The 21928-nt window shown below is 36.0% G+C and overlaps 2 protein-coding genes and 1 long non-coding RNA gene across 4 annotated transcripts in view; 2 read left to right on the top strand and 1 right to left on the bottom strand.

Annotated features, from left to right (window-relative positions):
- Positions 1 to 7654, top strand: part of CCDC39 (coiled-coil domain containing 39) — a 57752-nt gene extending 50098 nt beyond the window's left edge. Inside the window, exons 16-21 of the mRNA XM_033211781.1 lie at positions 2197 to 2356; positions 2796 to 2902; positions 5080 to 5220; positions 5351 to 5530; positions 5685 to 5770; positions 6969 to 7654. Of these exons, the coding sequence (XP_033067672.1) occupies positions 2197 to 2356; positions 2796 to 2902; positions 5080 to 5220; positions 5351 to 5530; positions 5685 to 5770; positions 6969 to 7125 (831 nt within the window). The 3' untranslated portion in view covers positions 7126 to 7654. The remainder of the gene's footprint in view (positions 1 to 2196; positions 2357 to 2795; positions 2903 to 5079; positions 5221 to 5350; positions 5531 to 5684; positions 5771 to 6968) is intronic.
- TTC14 (tetratricopeptide repeat domain 14) lies at positions 3379 to 19899 on the bottom strand. 2 transcript variants are annotated; one of them, XM_033211783.1, is made up of 14 exons: positions 19607 to 19899; positions 19016 to 19140; positions 18707 to 18906; positions 17748 to 17832; positions 17457 to 17586; positions 16976 to 17131; positions 16162 to 16233; positions 15616 to 15735; positions 15385 to 15507; positions 14218 to 14335; positions 13176 to 13285; positions 11993 to 12369; positions 4362 to 4642; positions 3379 to 4045 (listed from the first exon to the last, which is right to left on the bottom strand). In XM_033211783.1, exons 1-13 carry the CDS (start codon positions 19765 to 19767, stop codon positions 4455 to 4457), a joined length of 1965 nt encoding a protein of 654 aa, XP_033067674.1. In that variant the 5' UTR covers positions 19768 to 19899; the 3' UTR covers positions 3379 to 4045; positions 4362 to 4454. The 2 variants fall into 2 exon arrangements, with proteins under 2 accessions (XP_033067674.1, XP_033067673.1); XM_033211782.1 differs by lacking the exons at positions 3379 to 4045; positions 4362 to 4642 and having other exon boundaries at positions 11036 to 12369.
- Positions 19900 to 19902: 3 nt separating this feature from the next.
- The window catches only part of LOC117083779, a 37502-nt gene continuing 35476 nt past the window's right edge, over positions 19903 to 21928 (top strand). Inside the window, exon 1 of the long non-coding RNA XR_004437210.1 lies at positions 19903 to 20182. This is a non-coding gene — a long non-coding RNA (uncharacterized LOC117083779). The remainder of the gene's footprint in view (positions 20183 to 21928) is intronic.

The following is a 21928-nucleotide window of genomic DNA, read 5'->3' as shown; positions in this document are numbered from 1 at the left end:
ATAAATACAAAAACAGTACCTAGAAATGTATTTAACCAAGGAGGTAAAAGATCTCTACAAGGAAAACTGCAAAACACTGATGAAAGAAATTACAGATGACACAAACAAAGGTAAAAACATTACATGCTCATGGATTGGAAGAATTAATATTGGAAAAATGACCATGGTGCCCAAAGGAATCTACAGATTAAATGCAACCCGTATCAAAATACCAATTTCATTTTTCACAGAATTAGAACAATCCTAAAATTCACATGCAACACAAAACCCCAAATAACCAAAGCAATCCTAAGCAAAAAGAACAAAGCTGGAGGGATTACATCATCTGACTTCAAATTATACCATAAGGCAATAGTAACCAAAACATCAGTGGTACTACTGGTATAAAATGAGACACAATGATCAATGGAACAGAATAGAGAACCCAGAAATAGACCCATACAGCTAACTGATCTTGGACAAAACTGACAAGAATATACACTGGGAGAAGTATGCTTATTACCTGTGTGACAAAAACATCTGTACACCAAACCTCCAAGACACACAATTTACCCATGTAACAATCCTGCACAGGCAGCCCTTGAACCTAAAAGTTGGAAGAAAAAAAAGTGGGCTAAGGACATGAATAGACATTTTTCAAAAGACAAACAAATGGCCAACAAGCATATGAAAAAATGCTCATCATCACTAATCATTAGAGAAATGTAAATTAAAGCCAACAATCAGAATGGCCATTAAAAAGACAGAAAATAACAGATGTTGGTGTGGATACGGAGAAAAAGAAATGGTTATACACTGTTGGTGGGAATGTAAATTAACACAACCTCTATGGAAAACAGAATGAGGATTTCTCAGGTAACTAAAAATAGAACTACCCTTTGATCCAGCAGTCCCACTAGCTGGTATCTACACAAAATAACAGAAATCATTAAATCAAAAAGATACTTCCACTCTATTTTTATTGCAGCACTGTTTACAATAGCAAAGATGTGGATTCAATGGAAGTGTCCATTGATGGATGATTGGATCAAGAAAATGTGGTATATATGCACAATGAAATACTATCCAAACAGAAAAATGAATGAAATCCTGTCTTTTGCAGCAACACGATGTAACTAGAGGCCATTATCTTAAGAGAAACAACTCAGACACAGAAAAACAAATACCATATGTTCTCACTTATATGTGGGAGCTAAATAATGCGCACACATGGAGGTAGAGTGTGGAGTGATAGACATGGAAGACTCAGAAGCATGGTGGGGGTATCAGAGGGACATGGATAATGAGAAATTACTTAATGTGTATGATGTACAGTATTCCAATGATGGGTATTACACTAGTCACCACTACACAATATATCCATGTAACAAAATATATTTGTACTCCATAATTTTTTACAAATAAAAATAATCGGAGAAAACTTTATATTTTTAATTGACTACATTCAAGTTTAAATACATACATCTCAGAACTGAATAAATTAAAATGAAATTATTAGTGATTCTGACTAAAAATTTTCTGGCATATATATACACACATATATGTATATATATGCATACTATCTATGTCAGCCTTTAGGACGTTCTTTGGAACTGTTTAGGTACAGCTCTACAGAACCTAGCCCAGTGATAGCATTACCCTACCCTGGTAGAAAGTCACCGAGTATGTCCACTCTTAGAGGAAATAATTTTGGTCTTTAGCAATTCATAGACTTCATCTTTTTCAGCCACATTTATTACAATGATCTTTTTTTAAAAATTATTTTTAAAATTGTGGCAAAATATCTTTTACTCCTAAATTTTGAAATAAAGTGTTCCTGAACCTCCTTCAGGCCAGAAACATTCTTCTGGTTTAATATCTAGTATCACACCTCCCTCCCTCTCTTCCCAGTAATATTTATATTTGATTAACTCTTTGGCAATTTTTGCTGGAAAGTTTTATGTAAGCTTTGGTTAGTTACTACATTTCCATGATGGTTTTGAATTCTGTATCCTATGTGCCATATTTTGAAGGCCTGATAATTTGGGCTTCCACTGTAAATCAAGTGCAAGAAATAAATGCTTGGTGCTGTATGTAGGCCACAAGATAAAATGTTATTGTCACAAGTTAACTATTTTCTGCCCCAAAGACAGCTATTAGGCATTTCTTCCCCTAGTAAATGCTTTTATTCAACCAGTTCTATTCTGTACTTCATAGGCTGCTCAAGAAAAAGAAGAACTTCAAAGGGAAGGTGACTGTTTGGATGCTAAGATCAACAAAGCTGAAAAAGAAATCTACGCTCTAGAAAATACCCTGCAAGTGCTGAACAGCTGTAACAACAATTACAAGCAATCTTTTAAAAAAGTTACTCCATCTAGTATGTAGGAGTTAAAATTTTTTATACATATATACAGTGACAAGTGCATAGTTAAAAGGAACACCGTGAGACATGAAGAACAAAAGTATACTATGTTTGATTGGGTCAGAAAAACTAATCCCTTTTCTTTCTTCCCCCCATGCCGTTTTTTTGCTCTGTGGTTTTCTAGGGTGTTACTTCCATTATTAGTTCAGGTTCTGTATAGCATATCACCTCTCTAGGGTAATTAATTCAAAAACTGAAAAAAATGGCAGCATATTGCTCCTCTATGTTGACAAAACAAGAAATGGCTACTACATGCCCATAGTGTTTTTCTACAAGTGGATATAAAAGATTTAACCTTTCTTAACAAAAATATTGGTGCAATTTACATAACACTTTAAAATTGATTTCTACATAGCATGTTGCAATTTTAAACTAAAAATGTTCTACATTTCAGGTGATGAGTATGAGCTAAAAATTCAACTAGAAGAACAAAAAAGAGCTGTTGATGAAAAATACAGATACAAACAAAGACAAATCAGGGAACTTCAAGAAGACATCCAGGTAAATCCTACAGACATTTTAGTAATATGCCTTCAACAAAAGTCAACTATCATTACTGCTACTTCTATTCTCTTGCTCTTCCACCAAGAAGACAGTTATTTAGAATCTCTTTTAGGGAAGCAGATAGTAAGAGATAACAGTCTCTATGTAAAGGAGACAAAAACAAGTGCTCAAAGTCTTAGGTAAGTTAGTTAAAATCCCAGTGCTAAGCCCTGACAATTACTTGTTATTAATTGGTAGATCATGGTTATTATGATCTACCCATTAACCCTTTAATGAACTTTAATTTCTTAAAGATCACATTAAGATTGCTGCTTAAAACAAAAAAGTTTGAAAGAAAAAATAATAATATAGTAGAAAGTAGTTACTAAAGCAAATCACTGAAAGATAAAAGAATGTGCCTTGTAAGCAGGCGCTAAACATTGACTTTACTAATAAAGCTAAAGAAGAGATACTGTGAATCTTTGCAAATTCCATGATTTCAATTGTCATTGTTGTTTTATTTTTTCCAAAATACCATAAAAATGCTTTCCGGTTGAATTACATACAAAATTTAATCCACAAAACCATTATACAGTCATGCACTGCAATGGGAATGCGTTCTGATGAATGCATCCTTGGGTGATATTGTCACTGTGTGAACTTCGTTAAGAGTGTACTTACACAAACATAGATGGTATAGCCTATTGTTGCTAGGCTGTAAGCTTGTAAAGTGTGTTACTGTACTGAGTACTATAGGCAACTGTAATACAATGGTACTTGCGTATCTAAACAAATCTAAACAGAGAAAAGGTACAATAAAAATATGGTATAATGGATTAAAAAAACAGTACACCTGTACAGGGCACTTACCATAAATGGAGCTTGCAGGACTGGAAGCTGCTCTGGGTGAGTCAGTGAGTGAGTGGTGAGAGAATGTGAAGACTTAATTGCTGTACACTACTGTAGACATGATAAACCATGTACACTTAGGCTACAGTAAATTCATAAAATAATTTTAGTTCTCCAATAATAAACTGACCTTAGCTTACTAGAGCTTTTTAACTTTAAACATTTTTAATTTTGTAAATTGTTTTGACTCTTTTGTGATAACACTTAGCTTAAGCACACATTGTTCAACTGCACAAAAATTTTCTTTATATCCTTATTCTTTTTTTTTTTTTTTTTGAGACGGAGTCTCACTCTGTGGCCCAGGCTGGAGTGCAGTGGCGCGATCTCGGCTCACTGCAAGCTCCGCCTCCCGGGTTTACGCCATTCTCCTGCCTCGGCCTCCCGAGTAGCTGGGACTATAGGCGCCCGCCATCTCACCCAGCTAGTTTTTTGTATTTTTTAGTAGAGACGGGGTTTCACCGTGTAGACCAGGATGGTCTCGATTTCCTGACCTCGTGATCCACCCGTCTCGGCCTCCCAAAGTGCTGGGATTACAGGCTTAAGCCACGGCGCCCGGCCTATATATATCCTTATTCTCTAAGCATTTTTCTATTAATTCTTTTTTTACTTTTTAACTTGTTTTGTTGAAAACTAAGACACATACACACACATAAACCTAAGCCTACCCGTGGTCAGGATCATCAATACCACTGTCTTCCACCTCCATATCTTGTCCCACTTGAAGGTCTCCGGGGTCAGTAACATGAATGGAGCTGTCATCTATGATAACAATGCCCTCTTCTGGAATACCTCCTGACGGACCTGCCTGAGGCTGTTTTATAGTTAATTTTTTAAATAAATAGGAGTACACTGTAAAATAATAAAAGTATATTGTATAGTAAACACATAAATCAGTAATATGTTTTATTATCACTATCAAGTATTATGCACTGAACATAATTGTATGTGCTAGACTTTTATATGACTGGCAATGCAGGTTTGTTTACACCAGGCATCACTACAAACTCATGAGTAATGTATTGTGCCACAACATTACAATGTCGCTAGGTAACAGGAATTTTTCAGCTCCATTATAATCTTATGGGACCACCATCATATACGCAGTCCATCATTGACCGAGACGTCATTAAGAGATACATCACTGTACTTATTACTCACCAACAGAAATAATGTATATTATGTACAAAAATAAATGAATTAAAATTAAACGAATACTTGATAAATGACAAGTTATATAAAAGTCAATTTCTGATTCTAAAAAATACATGTTAATACTTTTTCTACAGAGCATGGAAAATACATTAAATGTTATAGAACATTTAGCAAATAATGTCAAAGAAAAGTTATCAGAGAAGCAGGCTTATTCATTTCAACTAAGTAAAGAAACGGAGGAGCAGAAGCCAAAATTAGAAAGAGTGACCAAGCAGGTATTGACATCTTTTAGAAACTGACCTTTCATATTTACATTTTTGAAGTCCCAAATCCTCTTTCATCTATTAAAAATATTAAATTCTGGAAAACAGGTTTATAGAATAATTGACTATTATTTACCAACAGTGTGCAAAACTCACAAAGGAAATCCGTCTTTTGAAAGACACAAAAGATGAAACACTGGAAGAACAAGACATCAGACTTCGTGAGGTGAAACAGTTTCACAAGGTTATTGATGAAATGTTAGTTGATATCATAGAAGAAAATGCTGAGATCCGTATTATCCTTCAAACATACTTTCAAGAGGTAATACAGCACCTTCTATTAAATATATTTCTTAAACACTTCATGAAAATAAAAACTTTTATGACATTCATCATGAAGTGAAAGCTAATTAAAAACATTTCTCTTCTAAAAACCGGTAAGTGGTACTAATGATTGCTATTGAATATTCCTCCAGAGTGGGTTAGAACTACCTACGGCTAGTATTAAAGGCAGTCGTCAGAGTTCTAGATCTCCTTCACATACTTCACTACTATCAGCAAGGTAAGTGGAAGGTTAAAAAAAATCTGCTTAACTCTCACAGCTGTACACTAAGTGATCCCAGCCACTTCTACATTACCGCAGCTGTTGGACAGGCCCACAGACTCAAGGCCAGTGCTCTTTTAACCCTCAGACATCTCACTAGTCAGCATCAGATAGATTAGATGCAGAAAGAGCCAACAGACCAAGAATTTTCTTCTGACTTCTGCTGGTGTCACTATTTCCAGTATAGCCCAAGTGCTCTGTGACTATCAGTTATTTCAGTAGGATAAAACAGAAATAAATTTGGGGGCTACATCTAGCATTTGGGGGTGAACCCCAAGTTGGGGGAAATTTTTAAAAAACATATAAGGGCAGCTTAGATGTAAAGACATATAAAACATTATTTTTGTGATTAAAACCACATTGTGGTATTTTACATAATCAGGATTTGACTTTATGAAGCTTTATTTTGCTAAAAAGGAAACTTTTTTTTTCTTCTGCAGTTGTTATCCACAGTTCTATCACCAGATGCTTAAAGCAACATTCTTGTGCTTTGCTGACAAAAACTTATTAATAATGATCCTGATTTTAGAATTCACAATCTCCTGCATTCAGCAGCTACTTATTAAATTACTACTCCTTAGTCCAGGTAAAAATTTCATGAAGAGGCCCCTAAAAAACAGTGTTTCATTTAAGTAAAAAAACTGTTTCTATATAATTGAAAATCCCTGTACTTTCATAAAATACATATTTAAAACTTATTTCACAATTATATAGCTAGTTGTTTTTCAAATGACCCGACCACTTTATTCATCAATATGCCTCTCACTCTTCTCTTCAGCTTAAATTACAAAAGGTATCATTTTATAATTTTTGCCAGCACCAAATCCTCTTGGCCCTCTTTCCTCTGTGTTGGAAACTTTCAATGCTTAATGATTCCAACTCTAAAAAACTGATTATAGTTCAAAGCATTTTTACCATGTAGGAACATACTTACTGAACTACTTTTCTACTGGTTTGGAACTCATCAATGTTCATCTTTCTTTTCCTCTTTAAACTTTTTGTTATCTATTGATGGTCATTTAAAAACTTATTAACACTACTAATATGCACTTTTTTGATCTCTTTACTTATGGAATCATTATTTTGCCAATAATGAGAGGGTCTATACTGAAATACAAACTTTGCATTAATTTTATAATTCTGGTTTTTCTTCTAGGTCATCTAGGAGTACAAGTACATCTACTTCTCAGTCTTCAATTAAAGTACTGGAGCTTAACTTTCCGGCCTCCTCTTCACTAATAGGCAGCCCTTCTAGGCCAACTAGTGCTAGAAGTAGCTCTAGTAATGGTAAGAGCAAAAAGAGCAGCAAATAAACATTTTAATCTCTTCTGAAAAAGTTGTAAACACAAAAACAAAAGTATACTTTAAAATACAAAACGACTCAACACATTTTATCTAGTGGAAAGTGTAAAAACTTAGTGGTAAATGTAAAACCTGTTTTTTTTTTTAAAAGGAACGTTCTCATTTTCTCCATACTGAAGAAAAACATTAACAGTAGATTCTTGATAAGGCTACATATTATACCAGCATAGAAAAAATGCTGTATTTCACTGTAATTTTGATGTTCGTAGTGTTAGAAAATAGTTTGCTTCATTATTTCACGAAACTACACTCGTTTCTAATGTAACAATCTTTCAAGAAGAAATGTCTAAAAATTTACTGTACTATTATGAGCTTATTACAATGTGAAAATCTCATTTACCCTACAAGACACCAAAATTAGGTTTTCTTTATTCAAAGTAACTATTTCTCAGACTCTTGGGGAGGAAAATTGTTAAAGGCAGTTTCTTCTTTTGCTGTAATTTTTAACCAAAAAATAGCATCAACCCCCCACACCTCCCCCAAAAAAAACCAACTGATAAGAGAAACACTGTATATCAATTTTAATATGCAGCTTAAATTTATAAAAATCACTTCTGACCTTGAAAGAAATCAAACGTATTAAAGATTTGCCAACCAAGTATAAAGAATATAATTTTGAAATTTTCTTGATTTAATAAACAATTTAATGAAAACTAGATAGGACATGATTTGCAATAGAAATTTCATTTAGTTTGAGGTAGACTGCCAAATATAGTAGTTTTTCCAGTTAATACTTTATTATAACATGTGACCAACACTTTGTATTCTTGGAATGGTGTGGAATTTTAGAAAACTGGATTTTAAATAAATATATTAGAATTCATGAATGTAAATGTTGTCTCCTTCAAACCTTGGGAAAAAATACTCATTACAACTGTCATTATTTTAGAACTGTTGTTTGTATTTCTTTCTGAAAAGCAGTAGTGGTAGTGAATAGTTCTCCTGATTATTGTTTGTTTTGTTTTAGATATAGGAAAAGGCATAGCAAAGTCCAAAGAATAAGGTGGGCAGAAAAAAACGCTAGGTAATAAAATTTCTGGCTAAACTACTGCTCTAATGCATGAGATTTGTTAAGACCTAAAAACTGATTAAAGTCACTTTGCTCATCAAAGTTCTTATTCTCAGCCCTATGCTAGTTCAGGAATTATTTAAAACTTGAAATAATATTAAACACTGTTCTATGAAGGCAGAGGTCGTATCTTACTGCCTCTGTAACCTTGGATAGTTACTTCCCTGTTTTCCTCATTTGTACTATAAACACAGAAAGTTACCTACAAGTTTATTGAATTGGATAATATAAAAAAAATGCACAGGGCTTGACAAACAGAAATTGCACTATCTAACAACCTCTACTTACCGAGTTGCCACCTGGAGCTTAGCACAGTATTTGTGGAATGGTTTGGTTCTTAGGCCAGCATACAAATCTACATTTAATCCTTAAATAACAGTTCTAACTTCAGTGTACTAATGATAAATGGTAAGACGGGGGATCAACCTATCTCCAAATCTGGACACTTATCCTCATATCCAAAAGTCACGCTTCATCTGCTTATGGAGACCAAGATATGGCAAGATATGATCTTGAGAAAAATTACTGACGATGTCGCTAGGGATTCTTGACAACGTAAATCCCCAGTAATTTTTGCTGTGATGAGCTTGCTTAGAAATTGGTTTGTATACTCTGCTTAACATGGCAAAAACTGCAATTACTTTTGCACCTACCTAATAAATTCAGGCAGCATACAGGCTAAGGTACTATTCTCTTACACTGAATGGGGTGTAATAGCCATTCAGACTGATGAGAGATATCTCATTTGGTTTTAACTTGCATTTCTCCAGTTAGTGATGTTGAGCATTATTTTATACGCTTCTTGGCCATTTTTACGTCTTCTTTTGAAAAATATCTATTCATGTTTTCTGCTCACTTCTGGATAGGGTTTTTTTTGGTTGTTGAATTCCTTGTAAATTCTGGATGAGTCCCCTGCCTGATGCATAGTTTGTATATTTTGTCCCATTCTGCAGGTTGTCTGTTCACTTGTGTTATTTCTTTTGCTGTGCAAGACTTCGTAGGTTACTTAAGTCCCATTTTGTTTTTGTTGTGTTTAAGACACCAGTCTGGCTGTCACCCAAGCTGGAGTGCAGTGGCACAATCAGAGCTCACTGCAGCCTCGAACTCCTGGGCTCAAGCGATCCTCCCGCATAGCTGGGACTATAGGCATGCACCACCACACCCAACTTATTTGTAAATTTTTTGTAGAGATGGAGTCATGCTGTATTGCCCAGGCCAGTCTCAAACTTCTAGCCTCCAGCAATCCTCCTCCATCAGCCTCAAGTGCTGGGATTACAGGCATGAGTCATTGTACTCAGCCCCTCTTGCTTGCACTTTTGAGGTCTGAATCATGAATGTGCCTACACCAATGTTGGTAGGTTGGCAGGGGGTGAGGGATGAGAAATTATGAAATGGGTTTACAATGTACATCATTTGGGTGATGGTTACACTAGAAGCCCAGACTTCACCACTATTCGATATATCCATGTAACAAAAATGTACTTGTAACCCTTAAAATTTATATGAATTAAGGAAAAAAAAATTTTTAAATGTTGTTTAAAATTTTAGGCTGTACTAGGGATTCCAAAATGTCAAAGGCTATGCCAAGAGGTAGTTTTCACTCATTATAAACACCACAATGTAGGACACTATGTAAAGATGATACTGGAGCTATTAATACATAGAATTAAGGACTCATTTAAGATGAATTTCTTAAAGAATCTTCTTCTTGGTGCAAAGACTAATGCTTTGAGTGACTAGCTGATTTCTACCACCATTATCTATTGCTCTTGAGCAGGGTTTCTTTTCACTGTTCCATTTGCAAAACAAATTTCAGATTTTTCACTAGGCTCTCATCACTGGAGTTAGGTAGACACAAATAATACACACTCAGTACTTAAGGCCTAGACATTTTACTGTTGGCAAGAACTGCAAGACAGAACAAGGAATAAGTCTCTTCTTCCTCTATTATTCTCCCTCACTTAGACCTCTGCAGATACCCAGCTACCCATCCACTTATCTAGTGTCATTGTGACAGTATCTAAAGCCCATTATAATTTACAGCTTTGAGAATCTTAAACTGCAAAGACTTCAATAACATCATAAACCCAGTACTTATGATTCCTATCTCTATCTCCCAAAGAATATACTACCCTATTTTCACAATTTCGGGAGGATCTTTATAATCCAAGTCTCTTTGTTCGTCAGCTGTAGCTGCTGGAATTTATTCTGAGTAAAACCAGGCTCTAGTTTGTCTATTTATTTATTCAGACTCTGAGAAAGGGGTCATCAGAGAAGCATCAAGGCACAGGAGGCAGTAAGGAGAAATGCAGGTCAGATTAAAAACATGCCTAATGCCCTCTGGACTGAACATCTGCAATATGAGGACAGTTTCCCAATTTTCTTTCCCTAGAAAAAAGCCAGATTTACAATGTGCTTCTCTGCTACTGCTATGTTTTTGCTAAAAGGATTCTTTTTCTTTTCTGATTTACCCTTGCGTGGAATACAGGCCTTAAGGGCCTTGCAAATATTTAAAGTTAAAAAGCATTTTATGGCTATGCTAGCAATGAGGTATAAAATAATAATGGAGAAATAAGCAAAATGGGCTCCTATTAAACTTTTATGATCTTATTCCTAAGGCACTTATGCTGGGTGGAAGCCAATGACTGTTCACAAACCACTTTTAATCAAATCAGGCTTTAGAGGAAAATTAAGACATATAATCTACCATTTAAAAATTAAAAAAAAATTGAGCAAAAAATGTAATATTTAAACTGATAAATATAAAAGTGTTCAAGAAACATTCGAACATATAATCTTTCAAAAGCTGACGATTTTTAATTTAACAGAAAAATCAATTTTTATAAAAATGATCCAAGTGTTCAATGCACAAATTTTTCTCTCAAACAGCAGGATAAGATGGACCCAGGAATTCTCATATACCGTAATCGAATGAAGAAACAGTACTTTCAGAGAATTATCTTTAAGTGAAGAAATTCAAATTGTCAGAGTAATATACTGTACATAAACATATACATAAAAAGTCTAAAAACCAAGCTGTGACAAGGGACCTACAACTGAAACAAAATTTGAGAAAAGCTTAAAAGCATTTGTTTCCTGTAATCTCTACAAATAATTTTAGGAGCAGAGATCTCTGCACTGAACTGTTATGACTAAAACACCCAAAAACTTAATGGCATTCTGTGTAATGGTGCTGATATCCTTGGTGTATTAATTTTTTGACTTATTTCCTTTTTCTTTTTCAAATTCAGCTATCTGATTAAATATATTCAGTAAATTCTGAGGTAAATTTTTTTTAACACTGCTTTCTGAGTGTTCTTTGCTACTTAGTGCATCTTCTTCTGGAACCTCTGTTTTGATATCCTCCCCATAATTGTCCTCTCTTTCATATTCTCCTTGATTTGTATTTAATCGGTATCTTTGCTCATGTCTACTGAAATCACGTGGTCCAGAGTGAGTATATTTTTTGTATTTCTCAACTGACTTCCATGAGTAGTCTGAGCTTGCTGGCGAGGTAGAATGCCTCACAGAACCTGGTTCCCACCTTCTGTAGTGCTCTTTTCTTCCCTCTATATCCTTTTCAAATCTCCTATAACCATAAATCTTGTCCTCTGAATTCCTACAGAAGGATTCTGAGGAATTTCTTCTACTGGAAAAATGTCTTTCTGATTTATATGGCTTTTCTGTTTTGCTACTACCTGCTTGGGTTCTACAGCTATTATAAAAATCTCTTGGATCTTCAGACCTACCTCCAAAATCATCCGGTATTTCAAGTGAAGATGAAGAGAGAGGGCATCTATCCTTCTCTTTTATCTGTGTCTTTTCATACTGTAACCTATCCTGCTTCCCCAGTAGTTTCTCCACTTCTTGTTTATGGTTAAGAAAAGATGCTGAAGTATTAGCTGGAACTGGGTAGCACTCATCTTTCCTATTCTGATCTATCTGACTTGAGGATGCGCTAGATGAATGCCTTCTGGAACTGCGAGAAGACTCTGAACGGTTCCTCTTATGTTTCTTATGCCTTTTGTGACCAGAAGAGGAAGAGGATGATGATGAAGACATTGATTCATCAGCAGAAGAAACACTTGAAGAGGAAGAAGTTGATTTTCTTCTTTTCTTCTTTAGCCTAAAAAAAACAGTTAACCTGTCATATATGTACAAAAATGTTTCTAAATTATTCATAAAGATGTGGGCCCGATTTGTTTCCTTTCAAGATTTTATAAAAGCTATGGTTCAGATAAATTATACAATAATCTCGGCTATTACAAGATCTGATTTTACTATTAAGCACTTTTGGGGGAAAAATGCTTGCAGACAGGTATCATTGTAAGCAAATCCATCATTTCTGAAAGACAGACTTTTTTCAATACTACCTTAAAAACTTAAGACTACTGAACACATAAAGGAGAACTCAAGTTTTTTATTTGGCTACCTCTAGTTCATGGTTTCTTCACCTGATTACTGGTATTTTCAGCCAAATAATTCTTTGTTGGGGGTAGGGGTGGGAGCTGACTTGTGCATTACAGAAAGTTTAATATCCCTGACCATTATACACTAGATGCAGTAGCACCCTATCAGTTATGGCAATCAAAAATGTCTCCAGATCTTGTCAAATGTCCCCGGGGGAATAAATCCCCTAGTTCAGAACCACTGCTCTAGTTCTAAAACATTTCTTCCTAAAATATAATTAAAGTAACTTATTCTATATTTTAATTCTAAGATACATTTCTTTTATAGAATTCTAGCCTTAAATTCCACTTCATCTCTTTAATAGGAAAATACATGGAACACATATTTGCTAAAGATTCTTAACAGTCATTGATTATCACTTGAAATACTTCTATATTTTTATTTACTTTACCTCCAGTATGGCACTTTGGGTTCAATTCAGTAGTTGCCTTAAGTTTAAAAATACTGAATATTATAGTTTACCTCTTCTCTTCTTTTAAGAGCTTACGCAACTTTTCTGCACTTGTTTCTATTTTCTTTGTTTTCTGCTTTTCTTCCTTTTCAGCTTGTTTTTCTCTTAATTCCAAAGATTTCTTTTAGAACCCAGATATCGAAAAAAACCACACGTTAAAAATAGCAGCATATATAAAACCCAGTATTCAAAAGACCACCCCCAGTCAGAAACCCAATTTAGTAAAACCAAATCACCATAGAGCCAGCATTAAACAGTATTTTTTTAACATAAAAAAATTAGTCATACAGATGTTTGGCATTAGTCATTGAAATGGCCAGGACAGCATTGAGGACCATATTGCAGTTGGTATCCCATAAAAAAAGGGGAAGCCATTGCAGTGGTACCCATGACCCAGAGTGCAAGAAAGGTTAAAAAAAAAAAGTACATAAAAATTATTTTTAAAAATTGAAAAATGTAAACAGGACACATTTTACAAATAAAATTCAAATAAAGACATTCCATTAAGGTGAATTGAAGGAGGAATCACCATGTTCAAATACAAACCATTTAAAAAAATAGCACAGCCCAGTTGGATGCATGATTACATAGGAAATCATTTTCCAGTTTGTGGATGGGGATGAGCAGCACCAGATGTCACAGACACAGCAGCAATGGTCCAATTCAGAAGAAAATGCATGAGAAAACATCATCATCAGTATTACAGGAAAAGACAATTTAAAATATGTCTCATAAAGGTTTTTATAATTAACTCAATTATAGTAGCAACAATGGTAATTTAAAAACCACCAGGTAAGCTCACTACAAAGACATTTCTCAAAACAACATACCAAATTTAGGTAATAATTTTCTCATAGCTATTTTTACTTTCGATTATGGACAAAAACAGGGGCACTACGAAGCAATGTCAAACCCAATTAGGCAGAACTGTACCTAAAAAGAAACTTTTCATAATGCCTTACTTAAGTAATCTAGAAGTTTCCCTTAGAAGAAAATTAAGTTTGGGCATTATTTCAAATATCACTAAATTTCTAAGAGGAAATAAGGAATCACCTGCATATATTTATGAAGTTTCTGCAAAGCATCCTCTGCATCTTTAAAAGTCTCATCCAAAGTCAAAGCTTTCTTATAGTAACTTTCAGCATTTAAAAACTTTTCTTCTTCTTCTAACCTAAATTTAAAAGAAAGATTTAGCTTTTTTATAAAAACAACAAAGCTATCCAAATATGCATACAGGTCAGAGGCTTATATGAGAGAGCTTACTAGGGAAAAGCCACATTTAGTAAATTATTTTCCAAAATAAAATACCAAAATAATATGCTTTTTACTGTAATTTATTTCAAAGACCACATAAACAGAAATCCATTACTAGTAACTAATGTCCAATATTGGCACATTTTGGCAGTAATACATGAAAACCCATGATAAATGGGTGTCCACTAATTTAGTATAATCTTGAACTGTAGCACGTAATTATACCAGCAGGCTCTTTTTCCTTAGCAGTTTATGAAAAATTATCTATAGAAAATTTTGGAAATCTTTGGAAATACCAACATACACATATATCACAATGAGCCTGTAAATAGCATAATCATTAAATGAAGCTCACAAGTGTGGGTTGTGAAACACCAGAATGAGAAAGTTTGGACACAGAGAAGTCAAAGGACGTTGCAAAGTGCTTTTGGTTCTTAGAAGGAAAAAGAAATTACTGTAAAACAAATACAATGGGATTACTTTTGTGTCAGTAGACTGGATATGGGAAACAAAGGACAAATCAAAGATGAGCAATATCTCTGGCTTAGGTAACTGCAAGGTATTGCTATTCACTCAGCTAAAAGACACCAATACAAGGCTATAAGATAACCACATACAAATAGGTACTAGTTATCTACCTAGTAAGAATGTAAAAAGTTGCTCCAATCATTACATAGAAGTTCCTATGAATTATAAACGAATATTGCAAAATTTAATTAACTTGGAATTTGTGATCACAAACAGGAATGACTATATAAATAGTATAGCCCTTAAACCAAAAAATCTGAGTATATTATCCAGGGAAAGAGTATTTGCCTAAACTCTTGTACTTTTCCATTTATTTATTGAAACCAAGAGTGTTCTAAATTAAGTGCTTAAGAAACTATTTCCTTATGCTAAGTTCAAAATTTTTTAGTAGTTGGTTGAACATTAGACCTTTACTATTAAACAAAATCTGATACTTACTGTCCTCCTCTCTCTACAAGTGTCTGGCAGAGGTATTTTCTTGCATTTCTGTGAGTTGGACAGTTTTCTAACGCAAGCTCAAAATCTTCTATTGCTTTGTTCAAACTTCCTTTTGTCGCATACCTAGAGACATGAAACAAAATTAGAGGGCTGTATCTCACAAGCTCTTCATAAATCTTGTTTGCATTTACCTGGTAAACATTCCTTAAAATCCAAGTATGATTCACTTACAGTGCTCCACGAGCTACCAAAGCTTCCACGTTTTGTTTGTCTATTTCCAAAGCTTTATTGTATTCATTCATAGCATCCACATGGCGTCCAACTTTAAAATAATCAACTCCAATCTTCACACTAAGACAGACATTTGTAAAGCATCACAAACACTTCAAACACTATCTACATAAAATGTTAGTGTGAGTAAGTTTTAAAAGCAAATGTCATCAAACTTGGCAAATATTTAGTTTTCAGAATACTCACAATATAACTAAGGACCATTCTTCTGCCTTTGGACATTTTCACAACAAATATTGGTGAAACCCAGATATCAATATACTAATTCCTTTTGAGAAAACAGAAATGCTAAATAAAACTTATCTGTTAAGTGTAAAACCTGTTAAGTGTAAAATGTAAGACTACTTACATCTATAAAAGAAAAGCTCATGTCAAAAAGGCATCATTTTAATTCATCTCAAATTTGTCTTATTGATGACACAAGCATGCTTGCCTTGCCCTAAGCTTTTAGACTAGATATAATGCAATTGTTGAAAGTCTTCATACCATTTTAAAGCCCAAGACGCAGATTGTTTTTTTCTCAATGCAGAAGCAAAATCATCTTCAGAGAAATTTTTGCTATTAAAGAAAATAAAAATTAAAAAGTTAAACCACAAATTTTTTTAAGTAACTATACTTAATTCTGCTTGACAGGCACTCAACACTGAAAGTATGAATCCCAAGCAAGAAATTTGCATTCTATTTACATACCAAAATCTTTGAACTTTCAAAATGATTATTATTGTTAAACAGTATTTTTCTCGGCTGGGTGCAGTGGCTCACGCCTGTAATCCCAGCACTTTGGGAGGCTGAGGCGGGCAGATCATGAGGTCAGGAGATTGAGACCATCCTGGCTAAGACAGTGAAACCCTGTCTCTACTAAAAATTAAAAAAAAAAATTAGCCAGGCATGGTGGCGGGCACCTGTAGTCCCAGCTACTCGGGAGGCTGAGGGAGGAGAATGGCGTGAACCCGGGAGGCAGAGCTTGCAGTGAGCCAAGATTGTGCCACTGCACTCCAGCTTGGGTGACAGAGTGAGACTCTGTCTCACAAAACAAAAAAAACAGTATTTTTCTTTAGCATACACACAAAATTCTTATAAAAAGTTTCTGCATCCTTCTCTACTTGTTTACATGGTACACATCTTAATCACTGATAAGACAGTCCAGTCCAGAAGATGGGATCACCTGGTTCATTCAACCTTTGGCATATGCCTGCTACTAGGTGGCTTAGGACAGTCAAATATGTCCTTCAGCTATGCAGCTTCTGAGCCTACCACCACTCCCCTCACCACCTAAGAGAATAATATTGATTTACTATACCTTTGTAGGCCTCTCATTAAAGATGGTGGATTAGATTCATCTATTCCTAGTTTTTCTAGAAGGAATTCAACTACTCCTGGATTAACAAATCCTAAGGAACTCTGCATGATATTTTCATAGGACTCCAAAGAATTGCTATTCAGTTCAACACTTCTCCTTAAAAAAAGAAAATACAAACACAAAAATTGTAAAATGACTAATCTGACATTCCATTTCAGACAAATAGTAAAGAATAAAGAAATAGTATCATTTGAGGTTTAAACACTAATACCATTTTTTGCATAAGATGGTGTGGCAATATTATGATATGGTTACCTTTTCCCAAGTCTGAAGTAGTTTAACTGTTATAAAAATAACATGAACACATTTTGCAATAAGAGACATTAAAATTCCCCTTTGTTGTCAAAAGTTTGACAAAATTTGGTATTCCTCAATGCAAGAGACTTTCGTAATGAACTGTTGTTGAAATAATATAAATTACCTGTAGTATAAAGGAAGCTCTTCAGAGCTAATTACACCTAATTTTATACCGGATAGGTGTGGTGGAAGAGAAGAGCTATACAGAGATACTGCCAGCTTTTCATGGTATCTGTCAATATCCTTGATTCCAGCTTAAGAAAAAAAAAAGAGAACTAAGCTGATTAGTAAGAAAACATAAACAAAAAATATAAACTTTTCCAAACACTACCCACTTAGACTGTATTTTTTTAAATTAATAAAAACAAAAATTCAACAATCATTACTTTTTTATTAGTATGATGAAACTAATCACCTCGAATGATGTCACCAGTTTGGTAATACGATAAAGGATCCCCATGGTTACTGTGAGACGGCACATCTCTTAAGGGACAAAGAGCCTGTAATGAGAAGTATTTTAAAACACTAGACATTTCAAGCTTTGGTAGGAACAGTGTCTTCTTTTATCTTCGCTATTTGGTATGAAACAGCTAGTAGTTGAACAACCTAACATAAAAATTTAAATAAGGATTTAGTTAAAAGTAATTTTTGTGTCTAAACACAGTAAAATATGTTTGCTGGTTCAGTTAAAAAACTAAAATCTCATGAAACTTTCCATTAGTTTAGGAACCAAATATGATGGCTTATGACAGTATACTACACGCATCAAAAGAAAACTAAAATTTGTCTAAAAGGTATAAGGATTCTAGTGAAAAAGAAATGTGAATTCTCCAAAGCTTTTGTCTGTTACCCAGTCTGTAATACCTTCTGCTTTTCTTCCTTTTTATCCGCCTGGATAGATGGCAAATACCCAATCTTTTATCGTCACACATTAGTTCAAATTCAGGACTATCCATCTTGGGCAAAGTATTATTGTAAATATATAAATAACAGAAATTTCTAAATTATCCACATGAAAATATACAATGCCAAATATTAACTAATTAAGAATACATATGTTCAACTACAAGAAATAAGTCTGAATACCAATCAACCTCACCATGTCCACTGATACCTCTTTGAGCACTTAAAAAAGGACACTGTGCCTGCCAACCAGAGTTTAAATTTAAAAAAATCCCCAAAACCAGAAATGGAGGGACAAACTGGGTAAGTAACTTTCACTAATTTTTGTTAACGATTTTTCTCCAATTAACATTTAATTTCCAAAAGTATCTTGGCAGGTATACTCGAGCACAACTGCATGGAAAGATATAATTCTTGCATTGAGGTGAATTAACAAAAACAGAAGCAATCCAAATAACAAAAATAACTTACTGTGATTTCTAAGTGGGCTATATCTCTCATGATACCACTTCCTAAACAGATCAACACCATGAAAAAACCGAATTCCCGAATAGAACTAATTCTTCCAATCACTATATCACCACGCTCAATATCTCGGAAAAACAGCTCTCTTCGATCCATACTAGGTATCTCCATGAATTGCTCTAAAGGTGGCATGACTGCATAATGATCTAAAAAAAAAAAAATTTAACAAAATCACTAACGATAGTTTTGAGTTCCGTTTCACCTGAAGTACTGTAAACCGAATGGCAATCTTAAAGGTTTTAAGGCTAAACTCACCTTCACTATCTTCATTAATTTCAGAAGTTGCAGGTGCATCTGATTTCCAGGAAAGTGCAAAAAGCAGATCCGCTTTTTTGGAGATGAATTTCTGTATCTCGATGTTGTCAACTCTCTTCTCTTTTCTTAAAAAGAAAAAAATATGAAAAATGGTTTATCTGCAATGCCTTTTTACAAACTCTAACCTTCTGCTTAGGGCTTTCATCGGCCATTCCTCTCCATCCCAAGCTCCAGATCATACAACCTCAGAGAAAAAGTTTTAACTAGGCATTCCCTCATTAACCAACCTGGAGGTGGAGAGCGGGGAAACTTAAAAAATGACGCCTCCAACCCAGATACGAAAGCTTAAGGGATTTTAGCTAAGGAATCTACGCCTCTAGCAAGCAGCGCCATAGAAAAAGTTCAGCCCGCAAACCGCACTGCACACCTCAGGAGCGCCCTCCCTCCACCCAGCCCAAGGCACCAGCCCGCGATCCTCCTGTGCTCACGGCCGCAGCTCCGCTTCCTCTAGACGCAGACTCGGGGCTGCGGTAGTGGCTTCCAGAGCTGCGTCCCCTCTCCCATGACGCAGTGGCACCAACGTCGCATTACCTGCCCTGCAACGGTTGCGGGGGTGGCGGGCCCCGGGTTGGCTCGGCGGCCGACCCCAGGAGGCTCCGGAAGTGTGGATTATCCTGCTGTTCGCTCCGGAGTAGAGAGAGCAAAGAAGACCCATGGCAATTTAGCGACTGCCGCAGAAGGTCCCGGTCCATGGCTAGCGACTGCAGGGCCCGGAGGCTGATGGGCTGATGGTCCCTGGTTCCGTGTCCGCTACTTGAGCCGGGTGGTACGGGAAGCAGAAGAAACCGTCTAGAGGCTGCCGGAAGTACACAGAGAGCACAACCAGTTACACCCGGAAGTGTTCTGGGGCCGCCCCCACGGCGGCGCGGCGGAGCTCAGCCTCGATCTCGCGAAACCGAGCGAGACTACGGAAGGCCGAAGGATTGGGCTCAGCGTTGCTTGGGCTAAAGGCTGAATAGGGCTTCCAGGAAGTGATGTATGTGAGAAGTTTGATTTTTCAAATGTACTTGGGGTCGCTATTACGTCGAAATAGCTCCAGCGCTAATCTAGGGTAAACAATAATTCCTTTTCGTATTCATCAAGGTGCTTCTAAGTGCCAATGCCAGGGTAAGAACCCCAAACGAGTCGCACAAGCTTCTTCCCTCGAAGTACTCTGCGTGAATCAATACCTGTGTCCCTGACGTAGCCGCATTCAGCCGGCTGCTCCAGGAAGGTTTCCAGGTCTTTTAACGTACAGAAGGAAGGAAGGACACGGACATTTGTTAAGCACCTGTAGTGGTGTTCTCCATCCATACCCCATGTACTGTTAGTGATTGTGAGTTCTAAAACCAGGATGGCTTTAATGTCTTGACATGTGCATATGCCATTCAAGTTTTACAGTAACTATAATGTATACGTTCATTTCTTATTTAGTTTATCTCAATGGTTGCTCAAAATTTAGTGTCAGTAGGACTTACTGTATAGTGATGTGTACGCAAAAGTCAATGTACTGTACTTATGGACAATTGAAGTGATTTTCAAAGGGAATTTCAACTTAGGTCCGTGGGGTTCAAGCGATTCTCGTGCCTCAGCCTCCCGAGTAGCTGGGACTACAAGCATGAGCCACCACGCCCGGCTAATTGTTGTATTTTTAGTAGAGACGGGGTTTTGCCAGGGTGGCCAGGCTGGTCTCTGAACATCCCCTTACTTACTGACTTGAGAACCCAACCACTGCGGTAGCTATTGTACTTTTTCATTTTAGAAGACGAGGAAACATGCTCAGAGAGTCTCAGTAAATTGCTCAATGTCACACAGACAGTAAGAGGCTGGAGTTAGGGTTCCAAACGAAGTATTAATTGATCTTCTCAGGCAGAGTTGCTGGATTGAGTACTTTATCATATAGAAGGTCTCAACCCTAATTTTGAGATCATGTAGCTTCATTTTATTCCAGTATAAAATTTGTACCATTTAAATATGTGCAGTGCAAATAGTTCAGTATAGTCCTCTTGAGCAGAAATAAACAGTGGCAGTTAGTCTCCTCGCTTCCCACCATGTTTGAGGAAATCAACTTGCCCTTCACTGTGTTACCACTTTTGTATAGGAAATCAAGTCCAGAACATAATCGATAGTGACACACTGTTTTGTGGAAAACCCAGGCAAATAGGTAAACAGTTTACTGAAATTTGAGAAAATGCAACAAACAAGAATGCAACTGTAAAAGATAAATTTGGGCTGGGCGCGGTGGCTCACACCTGTAATCCCAGCACTTTGGGAGGCCAAGGGCAGATCACTTGAGGTCAGGAGTTCAGAGATCAGCCTGGCCACCCTGGTGAAACCCCATCTCTATTAAGAATACAACAATTAGCCGGGCGTGGTGGCTCATGCTTGTAGTCCCAGCTACTGGGGAGGCTGAGGCACGAGAATCGCTTGAACCCCGCGGTCAGAGGTTGTAATGAACTGAGATCGCACCACTGCAGTCCAGGAGGGAGACTCCATCTCAAAAAATAAATAAATAAATAAATTTCAAGCTTCTATAGGCATATCAACTTTAATAAATGGTACAGACTGGTTTTAAGCCATAACTCTAGAGAATGGTTGTTTTTAGGAAAGAATGCTGTTATTGAAAAGGAAAGCTGACCACTAAAAATGATTATAGACAGCTTGGTAAATACGTGATTTGTGTTAGAGTCAATCTGTGATCAAGGACCTCATTTTTTGGAGGGACTAAGAAACCGGTGTCTGAGAACCAGATGCCAAACAGTGTTACTTAGCCTGGGAGTGTCACCTTCTGAGGCCATTCTTCAGTAGCACATGGTTTTATCACTATGGGATAGTCTATACTTTTCCTAATTCCAACACTAGGATAACCCTCCC

This window comes from Trachypithecus francoisi, unplaced genomic scaffold (assembly GCF_009764315.1).
Source record: "Trachypithecus francoisi isolate TF-2019V2 unplaced genomic scaffold, Tfra_2.0 Lachesis_group0, whole genome shotgun sequence".
Taxonomy (NCBI): Eukaryota; Metazoa; Chordata; class Mammalia; order Primates; family Cercopithecidae; genus Trachypithecus; species Trachypithecus francoisi.
The sequence above is the reverse complement of the archived record's forward strand: the minus strand, read 5'-3'. Positions and strand labels throughout refer to the sequence as shown.

Excerpts from the sequence above, each read along its gene's own strand:
- TTC14 (XM_033211782.1), bottom strand. The coding sequence starts at position 19,767 with ATGGACCGGGACCTTCTGCGGCAGTCGCTAAATTGCCATGGGTCTTCT. Across the intron at positions 17,132-17,456 it reads GAGCTTCCTTTATACTACAG|GAGAAGTGTTGAACTGAATA; the intron begins GTAATTTATATT and ends TCTTTTTTTAAG. Across the intron at positions 13,286-14,217 it reads AACTTCATAAATATATGCAG|AAATCTTTGGAATTAAGAGA; the intron begins GTGATTCCTTAT and ends GGGTTCTAAAAG.